This window comes from Colias eurytheme, chromosome 10, assembly GCF_061535395.1.
Source record: "Colias eurytheme isolate Ceu_HAF_F1 chromosome 10, ilColEury1 Martin Lab GWU primary, whole genome shotgun sequence".
NCBI classification, from domain to species: domain Eukaryota; kingdom Metazoa; phylum Arthropoda; class Insecta; order Lepidoptera; family Pieridae; genus Colias; species Colias eurytheme.
In genome coordinates, this window is record NC_142989.1 from 5563962 (window position 1) to 5584326 (window position 20365).

At 32.0% G+C, this 20365-nt stretch overlaps 1 protein-coding gene across 6 annotated transcripts in view; it reads right to left on the reverse strand.

Moving 5' to 3' along the window:
- LOC149905179 (uncharacterized) overlaps positions 1-20365 on the reverse strand; it is a 123671-nt gene that overhangs the window by 14846 nt on the left and 88460 nt on the right. For 5 of the 6 annotated variants that reach the window (XM_090106024.1, XM_090106023.1, XM_090106025.1 and 2 more), the window contains exons 2-5: positions 13447-13698; positions 11791-11957; positions 1801-1847; positions 939-1081 (exon numbers count right to left, since the gene is read on the reverse strand). In XM_090106024.1, the coding sequence (XP_089962150.1) occupies positions 939-1081; positions 1801-1847; positions 11791-11957; positions 13447-13698 (609 nt within the window). The remainder of the gene's footprint in view (positions 1-938; positions 1082-1800; positions 1848-11790; positions 11958-13446; positions 13699-20365) is intronic. The other variant, XM_090106020.1, reaches the window with a different exon arrangement.

Consider the following 20365-nt stretch of genomic DNA (forward strand, 5'->3'; position numbering starts at 1 on the left):
TAGTTTATTACATATTACTAAAAAAAATATATGCTTACTTGATGATTGATGACACTATTGATTTCTTAACGAAAGTATGATTTTCCTAGGATATTCCTAATGATTAATATGAAAATTCTACTCCGAATATTATAATTGATAATACTCTTCCCAACATACTTAATTCCTATCCTACGGATTGCGATACGAATATTCTTAACTTTTCTTTTTAACCTTAGGTTGTTTATGGATTACCATCATATTTTATCAGAAAAGTACTTATGCATTTCAAACTTATTAATAAAATATTGTCATTCAAAGTTTTACTTCATAATATATTTTTGATAAATGTTTAATGGTTGAACCTCATGAAATCTGTGACCATAAAATATATTATATCAAATGATAAATAAAATTAAAATATATACTTAAAAATAATGTGAAAAAAAAAACCACACGTTAGTGCCACCACATATTTATAATATAAAGGTAAATGTGTAATTTTATGTTTAGATATTAAATGTATAACAATATGAATATTATATTTTTATTATTAATCTAGATCCTCATATGATACATAGTACATACATGTCATTAAATATAATCAACTATGTATTATTTAAGCTCTGTCTTTGGAGCCCTTTGAGTTAGAATCATGCTCATTTGTACCACGTGTTTTCGTAGAAATAATAAAATATGCAGTATTCCAATGATATCATACTTCTGGGCTAATTTAATTAAAAACACGTGTCACAAAATTAGAACATGCTCAGTTGTGCAACGCTATTCCATCTAATTTTGCACACACTCATTCGAGGAAGTTATAATGGTATAATGCTTCTTACCGTATTTACCTTTAAATATTACATTTAAAAAATCATTAGTTTATTGCTTATATTATATTACAAATTAGTTAATTACTTCGCATATATCTTTTTTAATTTGATATAAATACTTACCCTCTGAGGTGGTAATGTTTGACGAGGACTATGCGTGTGTTTTGGAGAGCATGAACCATGCTTTTCCTTTCTGTGTGACTTCAAGCCACGGAGCAGTCTTGAAAACGTCGTCACCTTCTTTTTCGCGGTACCAAGGCAGTTATCTAAAGAAAAAATATGGTGTGTACTATTATTTCTTTACTTATAACTTGAACAAAATTGTTAAAGTATAAAGAGAAACGAAGTAATATACACAGTCTTCTCTGTCATAATATTATTAAGAAAGAAGAGCCTTTTATTTGTGCACAAGTTTATATTATACTAGCATTCCGCCTGCGGCTTCGCCCGCGTTTTCAAAAAAAAAACCCGCATAGTTCCCGTTCCCGTGGGATTTCCGGGATAAAACCTAGCCTATGTCACTCAGAAATGATGTAGCTTTCCAACAGTGAAAGAATTTTTCAAATCTGCCAAGTAGTTTCGGAGCCTATTCAATTCATACAAACAAACAAACAAAAAATCAAACCTTTCCTCTTTATAATATTTGTATAGAAGTACTTCGAACTGTAGAACGAAAATCATTTAAAGCACAGATTATTAAACTTATTCATTGTTGTTTTCTTGACGTTGACGTTTCAAAAACTTTCCATAGTCTAGAATCTAGATTAAACGGCTTTGAATATTTTAGCCTACTTCTCGAATATAAGATCCAAAGTATTTAAAATCAAAACTATTATAGACATAAAAAAAACATACATTTGATTGACATTATGTATGAATTTTTATTTAGATAAAAATATAAGGTTGTCTGAAATTCTGTTTCAAATGACCTAAGAATTGTATAAAAACGTGGAGATAGGTAGTATAAAAATATTGAAATACTTACCGCTGGGAGGGAATTCATAAAAGTATGCAGATCGCGGACTCAGACAACTGCAACAAAAAGTTAACTTGTTCAAACTATTGTCTACGCTTTTATAAAATTAAAAAGCTAAGGAGATTTTAATACTTTAGTAACTTTGTAGCCTGGGCATTAAACCGTAGTTAAGGAAATCGTTTAAACACAGTTTTATGCTAATTATTTAATGCTATTCTTGACAAGTCTACAATCGTTGTAGCAGCCATTTTAAACATAATATAAATTCAGACAAGATTAATATCTATAGTTCAGTGATCATTAACAATTTTTGTTTAAACTTGTTACGATAATTGTCATAAAAATCATTAAAATTACATCAATTTCATATGTTGTAAAATGTAAGCTACCTTTAGCGTTTATATTCAGAAAAAGTCCACAAATGAACGTTGTGAATCGACGCTAAAACAATTCTATACACACGTTACAGTCACATAGGTACTCGACGTATGTGGTTTACCAACACAGAACGAGTTTTCGTATATCGTTTATTTAAAACCCCTATTAAATTTGTCTGAAATCGATTCACATAGTATTAAACGGCTTATAAAAATTTACTATGTCATATGTGCTTGTATAGATAAAAATATTCCAGTAAAATTTTAGACTGTTATGAAAATGTCCACAGCAACAAAGAATATGCATTTCTTTTTTCACATCATAACACATAAAAATTAATTGAAATATCTACATTATCCTCCCTTTTTATATAGTTAAAAAAATTAAAGTTAAAATACGCGATTTTTTCCAAACAAGACAAATCCAATCAAAAAACATTCGACAGTACCTACCATTAAAAAACATTATCACAGCTTATAAGATTAATTAAGAAAATCATAAGATTAAAGAATTCATGAAGTAATCAAACATGCATTTCTTTTATTTACAGGTACCAAGTAATCAAACCAAATTATATATGAACTTTTGTGGCTCATGACATTTGAACTTTCAGACATATCAAACAATATTTATCTGAAACGAATAAAATAATATATTCAGTTTATTTATACCCACGCCGCGAAATATGAGTTTCACATAAAAAATAAAAACTCATTCGTAATTAAATAATGACGCCTGCTGGCTATGAAAAAATGCAGCTCCAAAAATTAAATTTCGGTATATTGAGTTATTAACAATATCCCACTAATGACGTTTGTGGGTAGAATGAGTGCCGGTAATGAGTGCGTAAATTTGTAAAGCGGGGTTATTAAATTTCGCGGGAGTTTATATGATATGTGTATGGGGACGTAATTATTACGCACCTGTCGTACTTACTACGACGAGCTGTTTTACAAAGAAGGCCCTATTAAAATTTTCACGCCTTTTAAGAATATACAATACGCCAGCTTAAAATATGCCTATTCATGATATAAATATTTAATTAAAACTCTATAAACGATATAGAAAAGCCGCATTTAATAAAAGCAATCAATAGATAAAACTATCAGGGAACGTAAATATAGCCACTGAACAAAAAAGATAAGCATTATGAAAAATCCCACCCAGTTACAGTTTACCTTGGGCACGCAATAAACCTATATATAGCTTGTGGTATTAAAGTATTAAACAATGTATTCGGATCAAACTATATTCCACAATGGGCCATAAATCAACACAAGTCGTATCGGAGCATGCAACGATGCAATGAATATTGATTTTGGGACCAATTTAGTTGGCCGAATATAAATTAACGGGAGCAATCATGCGTATGCTTTGGAGGTGAAAGACATTGAAGGGTTCTAGCCTTAATTTATTTATGTATGAGATTATAAAACACAAAAAAATTCAATAAACATATAGGAAGGCAAGCGAAAAAGGACGTTCTTAATTAAATAAAAAAAAAATAAACTTTATAAGTCAATAACTTATTTCTTTGTTTGATTCCTATTATAAGGCTCAAAAGTCAAAACTATCCCGGTGTCAATATTATATTCATTGCCTTTCTCAAATTTAACATTTGCAAATGGAAAAATATTATGTCAATCTGCTTATCTTAAAATAATCATAGCAGCAAAGCTTGAATTGAATTCTGTCAAAAAAATAGTTACCTATACATTATTAATCTGCAATTTCTAATTACTATTCAAGCATCACTAGGTAAAGCTGTTTACGCATGGTCAGCATAAAAATTATAAATAAACATCAAATTTATACCCGAAGAATACAAAATTTGAAAACGAAAATAAAAGCGTATTTGTGAATAAGCAAAATAACAAAAATAAGACGGAGACAACGGCAATAATATTAAAATCGCTTAGTGAGATACGTTCAGATTTGCGAGTCAGACTTAAGAAAACTTTCTGTTTGAGTAGCTCTCTTGGTATTCTTGAGATTAAACGTAATTTCAAATTCAGAGACTAGATTTGTCTTCTTAAATATCAAACTTTTTGATAAAGTTGTTCAACGTTTGTCAAGTGATATGAAAACATTTGTGGTTACTTTGTCAGAAAATAAGGTCCCTCGTGAATAACATTTTAAGGATATAATAATTGTCAGAGATACATTTTATATAAAGGATATAATGAAAATACGAATTCAAATTTCATTAATTAATCTTTTTTCAATAATTTAGGGATAAAACATTTTATGACCGCTTCTAAGTAACAGTGATGATGAGAAAATAAAAATTTACTACTCAAGATAATAAAAAGCTGTAACATACATAAACTGTATATTGTCTGGTATTAAAATGTAGGGTAAAGCAACATAAAACGAGATTGAGAATCATGTCTATAGAATAATGGCTATAATATAATATTATGGGGCTATGTTACAGCTACCACACGCACTGGGTGGCATGCTATGGATCGAACTATTCTTGGCTATAAGATAAGCCTGATGTAAGGTGTATCAGTATCACGAATCTATACTTTCTTGTTAAAGATTAAAACTGAAGAATTCGGTTTTTTGATAGCGTTATTCTCAGGAACTTCTGGACCCATTTCAGAAATTCTTTCGTTGGATATGTAAGTACGGGATCACACTAAGGGTGCACTCACACACATCAGTCACCGTCAAGTCACCGATGACTGATCGGTGACGGTTTGTGTACGTATCCACAAACACCAGTCACCGTCATGTTGTCCGTCAGTCACGTCGCCGGTTTGACTGAATCATTGAACACATACATCAGGTTAGTCATAGACCGGGAGATACTGACACAAAATTTCGAGTCATTTGTAACAGGATGGCGGTTCTACAGGGGTCTTAGTACGCAATGATAAAAAGAAAAATGATGGTGTGATCGCTGGTATCGGTGGTTTAGTCGCGTGGGCGTTCGGAAAAAATAGCGAAAGTCAAACGATTTGTAACACAAAAATTTTAGTATTTACCGATAGCCCATAAAAAAGAAGTAGGCGGTAGTGTCATGCCATACTTTTCCGGTGTGACTTACAGCCCGCCATACCGACGCGAATATGTTGATTTAAATAAAACAATTATTCAACCATTTGTACCAGGCTAACTTTTGCACAGGTAACCATCGTCGTGCAGCCATTTACGAAAATCGCTATGCCATACTTTTCGGACGATTCCAAATGGTCGCCATACCGCCGAAAATCTGCAAAAAAAAATTATTTCGCCAAACTTTTTGTACCAGTATTGCATTTGGATTTTTGGAGAGTATTTGATAAAATGTGACCATTATTATATTTGCCATACTTCTAGTAGGGGGAAAAAGTGCTGTCATACTTGAAAAATTAATTTAGTATTAATTTATATAAGTGAAGATTTCCAACACCTAGATCTTTGAAATTTTGTATTTATATTCTTTGATCCTCAAACTTCCAGGAAAAATAAGTGCCATACTGTTACAAATCGTTTGACTTTCGCTATTTTCCGACGAGTTCGACTAACGCCCACGCGACTAAGCCGCCGGTACCAGCGTTCACACTATCATTTTTCTTTTTGTCATTGCGTACTAAGAACCCTGTAGAACCGCCATCCTGTTACAAATGACTCGAAATTTTGTGTCAGTATCTCCCGGTCTATCAGTGATTAGACGTGTGTCACGCTAGAGAACATGTAGCAATTATTGACGGTAGCACGACGCTGACTGAACTGAGACGTGACGGCACCGGGTGAGTGGGGATAAAAGTATGATACATGTATGGAAAGATTATTTGACGTGCCTGACCGGTGACGTCACTGATAGATTTCGTGCCGGCGACTGTCGTGTGGGAACAGAGTCATACTAGAACTATTGATACATATTTTTTTTTAATCCTGTCCGGTGACGTGCCGTGACGGTGACTGATGTGTGTGAGTGCACCCTTAGTGTTATATGTTATTTTTAATTTACATACATTAAAACAATCTTAAAAGTGGATTCTCCATTATTCCAATGAATCATACGATAAAACTACAGCATCCGATATCACAAAAAAGTTGAAATACTAGTCTATTTCACGATAATATTCCTGCAAATTAATTTCAATAGAATGGAGGAGATTTATTAATTTAATTTATTTCTACACTACGCAGGATAAATCCTACTAGATTGATAAGCTACAAAGCGACTGCATGCAATCTTCAAGTATATAAGATGAGAGACGAGGTGCTAATAAGCGTGTGTTATTATTATCTAGAATATAATATGAGCTTCAATTGCGACTTATCTTAAGCTGAGTCGGAGACTGCATAAATTATAAGAAAATATTAGTATTTTAGTTAATACGTGACTTTATTAATGTGTATAGCTCTCGTTATACATGCAACTGTAGTGAATGATGGAGGTGTTGTTTCTACAATGAAAGGGGTGGATGATCGATCAGGCTTCTAGACTCGGCGGCTGTTAGGCTACAAAATTAAAAAGTTATATGCAGTTATTGTTGAATACTATATAGGTACTTGGAAGGTTACAATTAAAATAAAATATTCATATCCATTGTGATACCTCAATTTCCGTCAAACAAAGAAAAAATAAGATCGAATTCCAAGACTGAATAAATATTTGTCTTTAAGTGTAGCACTTAAAATATTTCCCATTTTTGAGGGTTCGTAAAATAATTATAAAAATATTAAAGGAGTATTTAACAAATAACTCTCATAACAACCAGAACCCGCAAACTATCAACACCATTGTACATTACCGCGGCGTCATTTCAAACATTCGCAATTATTTTAGTGTTTAAATAACAGAATTTACAGCGACATTTTTGAATTCATCAGTCGATTGTTGGGCTGAAGCGTTAACCACTTTTAACGGTTGGGTCGGTTAATTGCTTTTAAAACAACCGACTATAACCGGTCCCAATTTAAACCTCCATCGCTAAACACAACAGATAACATGAACGGAACGAAGCATTGCGCATTTATGCAGGCACTTAAATAAATCCACTGAACTAAAGGCGGTTTCACACTAACTCATACATTTGTTACAAATATTAAGATTAAAGAACTAAGATTATGCTCAGAGAACTAATTTTCATGTTCGGGATACTCCTAATAACAATGTTTCATTTGGAAAATGTTCAATTTTCTTTTGGAAAAACAATGATTCGCATGGAATTTTCTTCAGTCATCCTTTTTGCTATTTTAATAAAGGATAACCCTTTCAGAATTGGAAATACTTTTGAAAGCTTATCAGATATCTATTTGGATCGGAGTCGCTCAGAAAAAAGGATCAACCCGGAAAAGTTACGCGGACGCTTTCCTTTAATTGCATTATAAAAGAATAATCATTAAGTATAATTGAATGCATGGCCTTAGTTTATGTTAATAGATAATATTAAACATACAGTTAAATACAAAAATATTATTTAGTCTCGAGACATGCTCATTTATAAGTGTTTACAATAACAGATTATATAATCCCGACACTTATTCAAACACCTATTCTTTCTAGACTATTCTTAGCATATAGGGATATAACAGTTCCCAGTATGTTCGTCACTTTACATACCGTGAATCTAAGGTCCCGTATCTTCGCTGGCTGTAATCACACAGCTTGTTAGTGTATTCCCTCCACGACTAGTGTTAATTGACTAACTGAGATACGTCGAACTTAATATTTGCGTCTACAACTTGTATGGCTCGATCTAAATGACTGATTTAACTAATAGAGGAAACTTGCATTAAAATAGTTTGCGGAGAAAGCATTATAATTCAACCGTATGACAATCTTGTACACGTTATTATCACCTTCAATTAAATTAACCTATTACAGGATGTGGTTTCCCACTTTTGAAGGCACTTTAGCATATATTTCTAGTAATTTTATAATAAAGCCTAGAACTATATTAGTAGTCGAGCATGTTTCTGTACGTGTCACACACGCAGGACGATGTTACCACCATGGAAAGATAAAATTTAGTGTGATAGGGGTAGGTATATTTAAAATACATCATCATGTTTCAAATGACAATCGAAAGGATACTCATATCACTTGAGTCTTTTTTCTATATCGTATCTGGACGAATACTGATTTCCTTTAAATATGACAAAGCACTATATGAGTATACTACAAGTTGTAAATAATATATTTATTGGTATCATTGGAGGAGAAATACAGTTAGTAAGGGAAGCAAGCGCCCACCGAAACCACCCACCACAATTAATTGCGGATGTCTCACATGGGATGTGGATTTGAATGGGATAGTAAAATAAAACGACTTCAAATGGATTGTCTCTTCTTGGTAATTCATCTTTATATACTGAGGCTTACACTTTCCACTTTGTTTCTCTTGGTAAATTAAACATTTAAAACGAATTTTCCGTTCCGTAGTTCGGTATTGTTCATTTTGTTGATGTTTTATCTATTTCATGCTTGAAGATAGTAATAAATACACGAGCAAGACAATCGTATTAACTGTATCGAGACTTCTAAATGTACATGGACATTTCGATTGCCTAATAATAGAAAAATAAAAATAAAAAAAACACTAAAAAAAAGTAAAAGTAGATTACAGATTAATATAATCACCACTAGAAAGCTCATAAAAAGTGGGTTAAGTAATGTTGTCTTGTGTACACAGCTTTAGTACAAAAGAGCATAGAACAGTGTGATTATAAAATCAGTTATGCAATATAAACACACTACAGATATTTGTCATGTACTCAAGATCTTTTATGGAGTGTCATACACTATCAGATATTCCAAGAAAATATTATAAAGATGAAGTCCCCTCAGAGACTTTATATCACGCGGTATACCAGTTTACACCCACTCAAAATTTATAGCATCAGTTAAGGTTGTTATATGATTTTTAATTATAACTTTGCATAATGTAGGAACAAAAATTGTGTTGTCACAACCTTTTTTACTTCTAATTTATGTCTGAAACAGCTACAATCGTTTTATATTCAAATTTATCAATACAATTTGTTTATAAACACGTGTTTTCTACCCACCCATTATTTCATATTGTAACCAAGCATGAAGTATAATATCATTAGGTAATATAATTTATTAGTTGAAGTTATGCTAATACGATTATTGCAATAAGTTACCAATTAACAGATTTTGGTTCAAATTATTACAATGTTGATATGCTAATATAGAAGATACAAATAGTAATATCTATCAATTAGTTTAATTAGTTCATCATAACAAACTGAAATTTACATAAATTATACGATATTTTATACAAATTAGGCCAATGCACGGTAACCATATGACAATAGCATATTGCTCGAGATAATAATATGGTTATATTTGTAAATGACCAGTGAGGCTTATTTTGAATTGTATTTTTTAAATTCTTATTTATATGTTTCATAAAATTTGTCACTACAAAAATCCGACACATCACAAAACAATAGAGATTATCAGGTATATACAGATTATACCTATAGGGACTACAGTTTCGCCTAGGTATATCTAATTAACTTCATAAATTGATTCTCAATTAAATAAATCGATAACTTAAATATATAGTTCCTAAAATGAGACCTGTATTGACGATAAAATTAATTATCATCAAGATAAAACGGCATCCGTAACTCTGTAATTGATTTTATCTCTGTACCTTCGGGAGCACAAATCCTTAGATTTAGTTGAAATAATTACAGTAAAACCTCTATTATAAATCCGTAGGAGCTGACATATCTTGGTTCGTTAATTTAAATTTATTTTACATTGGAATGAAACAGTTATACATTCGTTTGCGAACCCTTATTATAGTCATATAGATAGTTGGTATTTCGCTTCCATTTAAACTTGGACGATTGAGTACAAATGCTTGTAAAAGCTTTTATGAAAATGTAAGAGTAGTTCAGATCCTTTTTCATAAAATTGTAAGATAAGCTATCATTATTATAACAACTGGAGAAGGTCAATTAACGAACTTTAGTTAAATAATTAAAATCACAAAATTGTGACATCTATCTATACATATAATAAATCTGTAGAAGGGTCAATTCTGTACATTGAAAATATTGAAAAAATAAATAGCAGGGGGTGTTACTGGATCGATACCAAACCCAAATATGTGATTAAAAAATTTTTTGTCTGTCTGTCTGTCTGTCTGTATGTGAAGGCATCACGTAAAAACTAACGGTTCGATTTCGATGAAACTTGGTATAATTATACCTTATTATCCTGGGCATAAAAAAGGGATACTTTTTATCCCGGAAAAATACGTAGAAAAAAAATAAATCTTAATTTTTCTTAATTTTTCCGCGCGGACGGAGTCGCGGGCGGAAGCTAGTTTGTAATGTAATGTTATGTTAGAAATAAAGATACAATCCGCATATACATATTTAGCTAACCAGCTTTATTACCTTCCTCCCACGGTTTAGCCCGGAAAAGCGTATCTAAAAATATATAATAATTTTTTGTACCTTTGTGACGTAGGACGATGATATTACAAATCAAAAGAAATGTTACATTATCATAATAAAATTTCAAAAGCCACGTTACTTATTCGTGTCCTACAAAAAAGTAGAAAATCAATGCACACGCTTGTTTCAACGGATTGGAATATTCAATACAAAAAATCAGTGAAATGCTGCAGTCGCTGCATTTATACAATCAAACATCTAGGAATATTATATCTAGCTTCAGTATATTTCAGGAAAAGAAAATGTAACAGTAAAATAGGTCACCAGCAAACACAAATAGCGGAAAAATAGAAAGGAAATTCTTTAAATGAATTTAAATGCTTAAACTATTTGACCGAATTTTGTTGCCAATCGAACGTCGGATTTCAATTTAGATAATCATTTCGACATTCACGTAAAATTGTATTTTATAAGTAATAGTTGAAATAACTTATGATTAAGTTCTGGATTGCGAATAAAACTATATCTGTTTATATAAAGGAATAGAAAATATTTAAGAGGATGTATATGTGTAGGAGGAGTAATATTGATAATGTTTGAAGTAATAATAATACTGTAACTGTGTAACATGGTTAAGAGCTTTTGAGCGCCCTAAATAGTTTTGTTTTAAAAACCAGTATTTTTGTAATATATTCCGATACTGCGTTAGTTTAGAATTTGAATGGAGGCAATACATTGTGTATTGGTGGAGAATAAAATTCATGAGCTTCATAAATCGACTCTATTCTAACATTTTTATTAAATGCCGGTACATTTCGCTTCGCTACGTTGACGTTAACAGTTAAATTTTGCCCTCGCTTTATACTGGGCATTAGCTAACTGAATTCGATTTATTATGCAGCTATAATTATCTCATGATTATTATACCGATTTAAGTGATGTTCCACGTACGTTAGAACTGTCTGGCAAAAATAAGGTAGGTATTTCTAGTTTTTCCTGCGAAGTAAGCTTTCTATAGTTAGTATGGATAAATGATTTTTGTAACGTGATATTTAGTCAGATATATGTATATATTTATGTTCTTTGCCTACTTAGAAAATCTAATCGTATAGGTACGTCGTTTTATGGATTGACGGTATCTCCGCAGCTTCAGAGGTGTTTTACACAGGTAAAAATACCTACAGAGGTATATAGTTATATTATTCTAGAAAAATGTAAATTATTCTAGAAAATTCTTACCTCTGATAATTATGTTGCTGATTGTGCATCAGGGGTTGCGTGGGCTGCGCCAAGAGAAGTTTCTGCTGCTGCTGCCGCTGCAACATTTGCTTCCCAAACACACCATAGCCGAAACCGTAAATTTCATCTTCTTCCTTATCCGTCAAACAGCTTGAAGGCTGGAAAGACTTTTCATATTATTGTTACGAAAATCATAAATGTATAGATAGCACCTATGTTCTTGGTACTTGAACATATTAATAATTACACTTTACAACATAAGTATAATAATAATAGCGAAAATTGTAGTTGCATGCTTTGCTTTTGGAATTTATTTTCAGACAGTAGAAAATATAAGTCAGAATATATCAGATTCAATTATCATATTATGATCAGAGTCAATTATAACAGATTCTTGAACTTCTTAAAAGTTCACAAAATCTCAGAAAATATAATATGATATACAACTTATAATGCTTTGTTTTCTTCACGTTATGCGTATTATTGGAAATATGATAAATCTTTTGTTCTGCAAATTATAATTGTTATTATTCTTAGTATTGCGCAAAATTTGAAACATGAGGTGGAGAAATGTATAATAACTCTACATTTTTTTATCAAATAATGAAATATGTGACGTTATGATGAACATGCTATTCATTTAATTATGCTCCAAATCCAAATATGCCTGCTTATTTGGCGTTGTTTTGGCATTTCATATCAAATAACGATTTTAAAGTAAATTTAATGGTTAATTTTAATTAAAATAATATGTAGATCGTAGGTACGACATAAAAAGCATATCTATGCTATAAATATAGCGAGTATGATAGGCGTGGAATGACAAATAGTAACATTCCTTATCAATAAGCCACTATTTCACATCCAATTTATTGCTAAGATAGCACTTCCTTCGTCACTATAACAATTTTGCGATACGGGTAATTGGCGGAGGCAATTAGTCACTGATAATAAATAATAATATAAACCAAGTATTTCTTATAACTATATTAAGATGTTAATTGATCAATATTGCAAATTGCATTTTTGAAACTACGCATTTGGTCTACTAATCTACGAATTACACATATTTATGTGTAATTCGTAGATTTATATAAATTGAAAACTTCTAAATATCTATACACAACTACCCAAACAAATTTCTCAAATTTGGACGTTAATAAATTCTTGCGTTAAATGCGATAGGTATACCTAAGCACATATTAAAAATATCAATAAAATGTACGATATCCAAGGAATAAAACAAAACCTTGAGATAACCTTATTAAATAGGTACTCTCGTATTATTTAATGGTACAAGTAACGTAAAACTTGCCATTCCTCTTTGTGGTTTTAATTTAACCAAATATAAACCAAACTTTTAATTAGATTTTGTTTCGGAATATAAATGTTACAGTATATAAATTCTATTATAACAGATGTTAGAGGATATTTCGGAGAACGTAAAATTATATTAATAATTCTTCAGGCATTACGTAGATTATAGCTTTATTTATTTTTTTTGCTTGATATGGCGCAACATAATTTGATTAAAATTCTAATAGGTATGTCTACTATAATAATTATCTGTCAGTTAAAACGAAAACGGTAAGTAAATAATTCAGTCTTTATCAGCAAGCCCGTTAGCATAAAAAAATCACGAATATATTAACTTACAGAATATTTTCCGGGAACATAAATAGGCTGTGAGTGTGACGTGGTCAAGTTGTTCAGCGCCAAGGACCCCGGGCTGGCGGACGGTGGGGTCTGCGGGGTCCCCGGGCCGCCGATCACGCGCATCCGTGGGGACATCTCCTCCCACTCGTGCCTTCGAAGCTCCTCCAGGTGGTCCAGCACATCCCCGTAGTGCGTGGAGAAGAGATCAGCGTATCTTGATGCGAGCCCTTCTAGGTAGCCCCGGTCGCCGTCCTGTTGGCAAATGAAATAACAATTAGAATATTTATATAGGTACACAATACAGGGTAACGACGATTTTTGTAATATTCTATTCGAGAACAATACAATTCATTACCTAACGAGAAACGTAAAGATTTTATAATACAAAAATCCGCCCGACAAAAGACATATTTTATGAAGCTAACATCACAGCAAAATTTCATCAGAACTAATTTAATTTGAGGGAAGGAAATAATACAATGGATCTGGAATAAAATAAAAAATAGTAATTATGCGGCACCTAGGGCCTATTTGCCTGGATCCCTTCCACGCAATTTCCGCTGGACGAAAAAGTAAGGAGGCAATTAAAACGAGCAGGTTATGGAAAGGGATCGTAAATTAATCATGTAACCTTTTGCAAAATTTCAGTTAACTACGTAGTTTCACTAATTTGAATTGTTAGAGAAATCACTGGGAGGGATTTACGTTATGTTGAACTGAACTTTTTTCGGACCGCGTTTTGTATTGAATAATAAAAAGGGGATCTAAAATAAGCCGTAGCTTGCAGTTATTCATTTATCATTTTGACAGCTATACTCCTACTATTCGTAATACTATTATCCTCGTCAATAATATAAAACAATATAGATAAATCAAGTTAAAGATCTTTGTGGAAAATAATTGCGTCTTGCATGTTTTTATTATTTTGTTAAAACTTTAAGAATAGTGACATTTAGTCTACGTGTGTAAGTGTATTTTAGTTCATGTGCAATTAACGTTTGAACGAAGTAATCGATATTCCGTGAACTACCAATAGCTGTCAAAACATAGATGGTATGGAACATGGAACACTAGTGGTTTCTGTTCGTATAAATACTAGCGTAGAGTTAGAATATACAATATCTTAACTAAGTAATTGCATAGTACAAACATGACATGTTGTCTAGGCACCAATCTGTAAATGGAAGACGTACCAATTCAGATATATAAAGTGAAGATCAATATGATTTCAATTTGAATTAAAGTTGGAGTATCTAAAATTTAGTTTTCATTGTATCATCTGGCATTAAATTGTTCTGAACGAACCTTTTACACCAGAAATCGTTTACAAAACGCTGTTATCCTTAAGGATGAAAGTTAATAACGCGAGACAACCGATGTCGTAACTCGCGAAGGCCATCAAGCAACAAAATAAACAAAAACGAAATATTCTTGCTGGCAAACGAACTCTTTCATTAAGACTTGGACCAAAGACATGCTCCTCGGGCAAGTAATTCCTCGCTTAAATAAACATTGCAAATACCGCGAAAGGTCTCTCAAATACGGGGATTTAAGTTTTAAATATATGAACATTTTCCATAATGGTATTCCGCATTCAAATAACGTTTTTCGATTAGTCTATTCAGACTTCTGGATACATCTGTTTCCGTTTAAAATATTTGTGAACTCGTATTTCAGATTGATTCGAATATTTGGCAATTAATTTAAAGCTTAAATCTAAGTATGTGTAAATCAAAATTAGTCTCGGAGAATTTGAAAACCGCGGCCAGCGCGTGCGTTACATATTGTAATACGCATTCTACGAATAGAATCGTCGCGTCTGCAGAGGAGGAACGTCTTCAATGAATTGTTAGAACAAAGAGTACAAATGGAGGAGTCCGCGGGGCAGGATGCGATCCATCAAGCCAAAAAGGAATCGGCAACTAGCCAGTGGAACAGCACTTAGAATTCAGCCAGCGGTCGCGCGTCGACTCAAAGATGGCTCGAAGTTTATTTCCATTTTTAAATGAGAGCGGCTGAGAGCTTTGTCGGTCCCGAGTTTGTGCTCTGCGTTTTAAGTGGATTAAATCGCTCTACGCTCGTAAACCGACAAGTGCTTCAGCTAAGAATTCAAGTAACCATTCGACTTTTGCATGAATAAGTGCTGGTGTAGCGTCACTTCGCTCTGTGATGCACCCCCGCTTCTTTCATTGAGATCTAAACAGAAAGCACGGCTACACAGATCGTCGGTCGGTGGAATAAATAAACAATGTTTCTGAGTGAATACTTTATTAACATTGGCTAAGAAATTTTTTGTTAGTATTTTGCGTGAAATAGATCTTCTTTTTATTTTCGTGTTACCAAAAAAACTTCATCTTATAACACAACATAGTTCTACACGTTTTCCTACAAAATGAACGCCAAGAAAATGCAAATAAATAGCTGTAGTTTCACGTGACGAGGTAATTTTTCTACTTGTCCTATTGTGATAGTCATGTCACTATTATGAATGAAGAATAGCCCATCGGGGAAATAGTACGGTGGAAATTGTGTTCATATTCAACATGATGACACTTAAAACTCAGCGCTAGTTTTAGCGTATTTTTCTAGCTTAAATAACGTTTAAAGTATTCAGGTGAAGAAATATTATACGGGTTGTTTTACAGAAATATTTTACATTTATATATCGCTTGCGTAATTTAATAGCTGTCGGCTGTTACAACTTTTTGCGTCGTTTTTTGTATTGTCTTTTAATAAACTCTATAAATATTTTATTATTAAAGTAGGAATAAATACATTACAATATGATGTAGTGGTTGTAAATAATTATACATGCAGTTATCATAATATTTTTGTCAAATAGCATTTATTTATGTTCATCTAAAATAATTTCCGCTGTACACCAATGGTTTTTGCTGTTGCATTACAACCTATCATTGCAGCAAGGGAGAAATTAAAAAACCAAACTTATCTTACCAGTGTAATGAAACCTACCTATTGCTATAGGCATGCTCTAGATAGTGTAAAATTGTCTCAAAAAAAATTATATCTAACGAATAGACCAAAAAGTAAATATCATTGATTTTTTTTTACAAAAAAAAAATCAATATTTAACTGTAATTGAACAGCCTAGATCTCAGTTCACAGCTATCAATTGTATCGAAACATGAATGACTTGATGGAACCGTTCACAAAATAGTGTCTCTCCAAGTATAGTTTGTCAGTTTGCGGAATCTTCTTATTGGTGCTGTCGAGATGTCTTTGTTCTTTAGCTCTTGTCGGAATAGACCTACAGGGAATTGTTTTTCTCTCAAACAATTACAAGTTGAATGAGCTTCAAACGATTTGACTAATAAAATATTATATGAGCTAGGAGAAATACGTTTATTGTTTTCTGAGGGACACGGTTGCGTAGAGAGGTATGTATTTCGAGAACGATATAATATGAGACCTGTAGGTGTATATCTTTCTTTTTGTGAAGTGTTATTATTCCCTTATTTATAAATAAAAATCTTTTAAAATAATCTAACCACTCCTACAGATACAAATAACTATTTTTATAACTAGAAAAAAGGCTAAACATTAACCTATATTATGAATCAAATAATTTTCTATACAACATATTTAAATTACACTAACACAATGACGTTGTAAATTATCAAATTCATCAGATAAATATTACAAAGTCAAATATATCAGATAAATATATTATATTACAAAGTCAATAAGTAGTCGCGTCCATATAACAGAACCCTTGCAATTTTAGCGGTGCTATTCTGTTGTAATTAACATCAATTAAATGACGTATCGCAAATCGCAATTACTACAGTCCTCCTTCTACTCGTCCATTCTATTCTAATTCAGGAACGTTATCCATTTATTCTTAACTTTCGTATTGGTTGACGGCGGACTGTTTCAGTTTCGTGATCTCTTAATAGAGTTTGCAATTTCGCTAACGTCCCAATAGTGCATTTCGTGACTTAACAGTGCTTTTGGGTAATTTATCTTTGGATTATTTTTGTTTTTATAGATGTCAAGCGCAGTGTATCCCGAGGCGTTGTTCCGATTAGTGAATGAAACACAATTAGCAAATCGATCTACAATAACTTTTGTGCTTTGGATATCAGATTGTTATAAAAACTTGTGACAATAGAAAGAAGCATTGAGGAGTGATAAACAACTTGTATATTAATAAAGACATTGATAGCTAGTGATGATAGATAAAAACTCAATAGAACTACTTCCTCTCGAGTCCCTTTGTCGACCATTAAAGATATTGTGACAAGCGCTTGTTGTGGGATAATAATAATGCTTATAAACTATGCACAATCCGCCCCATTTTGAATTAAAATTATAATAAATTAATTCCAAAATTAAGAAGCTTACGCAGTGTAAGGAATAATACACAGTGTAAGGAATAATCCATACTTAATATTACAAATGCGAAAGTAACTCTGTCTGTCTGTCTGTTACTCAATCACGGCTAAACTACTGAACCAATTTGCATAAAATTTGGTATGGAGATATTTTGATACCCGAGAAAGGACATAGGCTACCTTTTATTGCGAAATATGTACCACGGGCAAAGCCGGGTCGGACCTCTAGTACCTTATATAGCTAACGTTTATTTGTATCAAGTGTCAACGCCACACATTCAAATAATTCTGGGAATATTATATTATTTTGTCTATGTTCCCAGAAAAAGGTAAACAATGATTTGAATTATAAATTTTGTTCGTAGTTTCGAAAGATAAATAGTCCTAATTCTTACTTCTTTTCTTGGTATTTATTTTAATGTCATTGTACGCTGAGAATTACTTTGGATATTTATATTATTATCGTAATTTATTACACAGTAGTAATTATAGATAAAGTTGGTACTTAATAAAATAAAACTTATTGAAGTAGGCATACAAATAAATATATATTATAATACGTATAACGTATCTTATGAAGTTATATATTGTCATTTATGTAAAGTACTTGTATTTTAAACTAGGTATATTTCGATGTTCATTATAGAATTTGTTTTGATGAAGTGTTAAGTTCAGACATTAAAACAGTATTACAAAAGACAATTACACAATCTGTGCTATTTATCTAAGACTTAAAACAACGCGATCCAAACCCATACATACAATGTGTAAACAAAAGCTCTTGTCAACATCAATGACGAATTCCCATCGCCCCATTTTAAACTCCCTTTGACAATTCGTAAAAAATGTTGTCCCTGCCCATTCTCGATAGATACGCATGTTGATCGACCTCATAAATAAATAACTCAAGAGCGTTGAACTCAACCCACAATAGTTATAATAGTACAACCGGACTGGACTCGTACAAAAGGACCAAGCTGTCAACTGCCCAAGCCGTAGTCTAATGGTATGTCAAACAATTATTTGTTTATGGCCCAAGCGAATTAGCTGGGAACTTTGTTTACGAATTGCGATTGAGTGTAATGGAAGAAAAAAATCTATTTGAAGGGTCGATTTGTTTATTTATAGATTATAAGGAAAAATAGAGCTGAGCTTGATTTTCGTATTATAATGATTAAAACAATCTATTTAACTTGAATACAGGTACGCAAGTACTATCGCGCCACAAACCTAGTGTTACTAATTTCAAATCTAGTTAGAACTTATTTACGAGTTCACGCTTTACTTATTTTAAAAATTGTTTATCAAAAAACTTTGTATCCATTATATTATATTCTTCCTAACAACCGTTTTTGCTTTTGTTTTATAAATATAAAATTATCCATGAAACGCAAAAACATCGATTTGCTCTTATGCTGCAATAAGATTATACCTGGATTGGATTTTTTACCGTTTTCAGTAAAAATATATTGATAAGGTATTATGAGCACCGTTAGGAAGACAACAAATATATAAAACATTCAAAATAAATTCATAATTCAATGGTTTGTATGGATTTAATATGAAAATAGCTACCAAATAATAATTATTATTATACATTTGACAATTTTCAGTGATACAGTTTATTGAATCGTAAGCGAAAAGCGATTTCTACGCAATATATTTTTATTGGCACTTTTATCGGCATCATTTCGTACAATTGCTTACTACTCATTGCCAATCACAGAACTTTCATTGTTTCAGGTAATAATAATAAAGGACAATAGACAGGAAAATTCTATTCTTATTCTGTAATTGGTATTCCTTAATTCAATTAAAGAAAAGGTGATTAATTATCAAAAAGGCAATATATCCAACTTTTCACGAAGAAACACCCCTAAATCACGAGATTCGTAGCTGCACTCGCAAGATTCCTTGCATTTAATTACAGAAACGTTTAGCGAACAAGAAAACAATTTAAATAACCATTACAAGGAACTACAATCAGATTAAATGCATGCGAAAAGTTTGAATTTACGAACCGGACGCGGTCTTCAATTAAAGTTGTTATAATGAAACCAAGTAAAAAAGCAGTAAATTGCCGTGAGGAGACGAAAATAGCAAAGTTTTGCAATTTATCCTCATTTTAAAGTAGGTAAAGTTCGATGACGCGCGTCTTTGGTTGCTAGAACGACCATCGATTTGAAACGGCCATGCCGGGGTGGGAAATAATTTAATTTAATCCAAGTGAGCCAGTTATTTGAATAAATCGTTCAAATTAGTGTTCTAGGTACAGCTTAAGTACCTACATACTTTTAATAAGCAGTCAATAAATGTTTGTGTTTAATTTCAATATTAATTTAATGTTAATTTATAACCGAGGTAAAAAATATTCAAGCTGTGAATCATGTTGACTGGCAGATGCTTATAGGTACTACTATATAAACTTCAATCAAATAAATCAAATTTGCATTTGGTTGACCTATTTTATAATAGGTTAAACGTAGATTAAGGCCAAGTATTTTCCAATTAATATTCAGGATCGTAGATTTAAAATGAAGTTGAGATCTGCAATTAAGGACGAA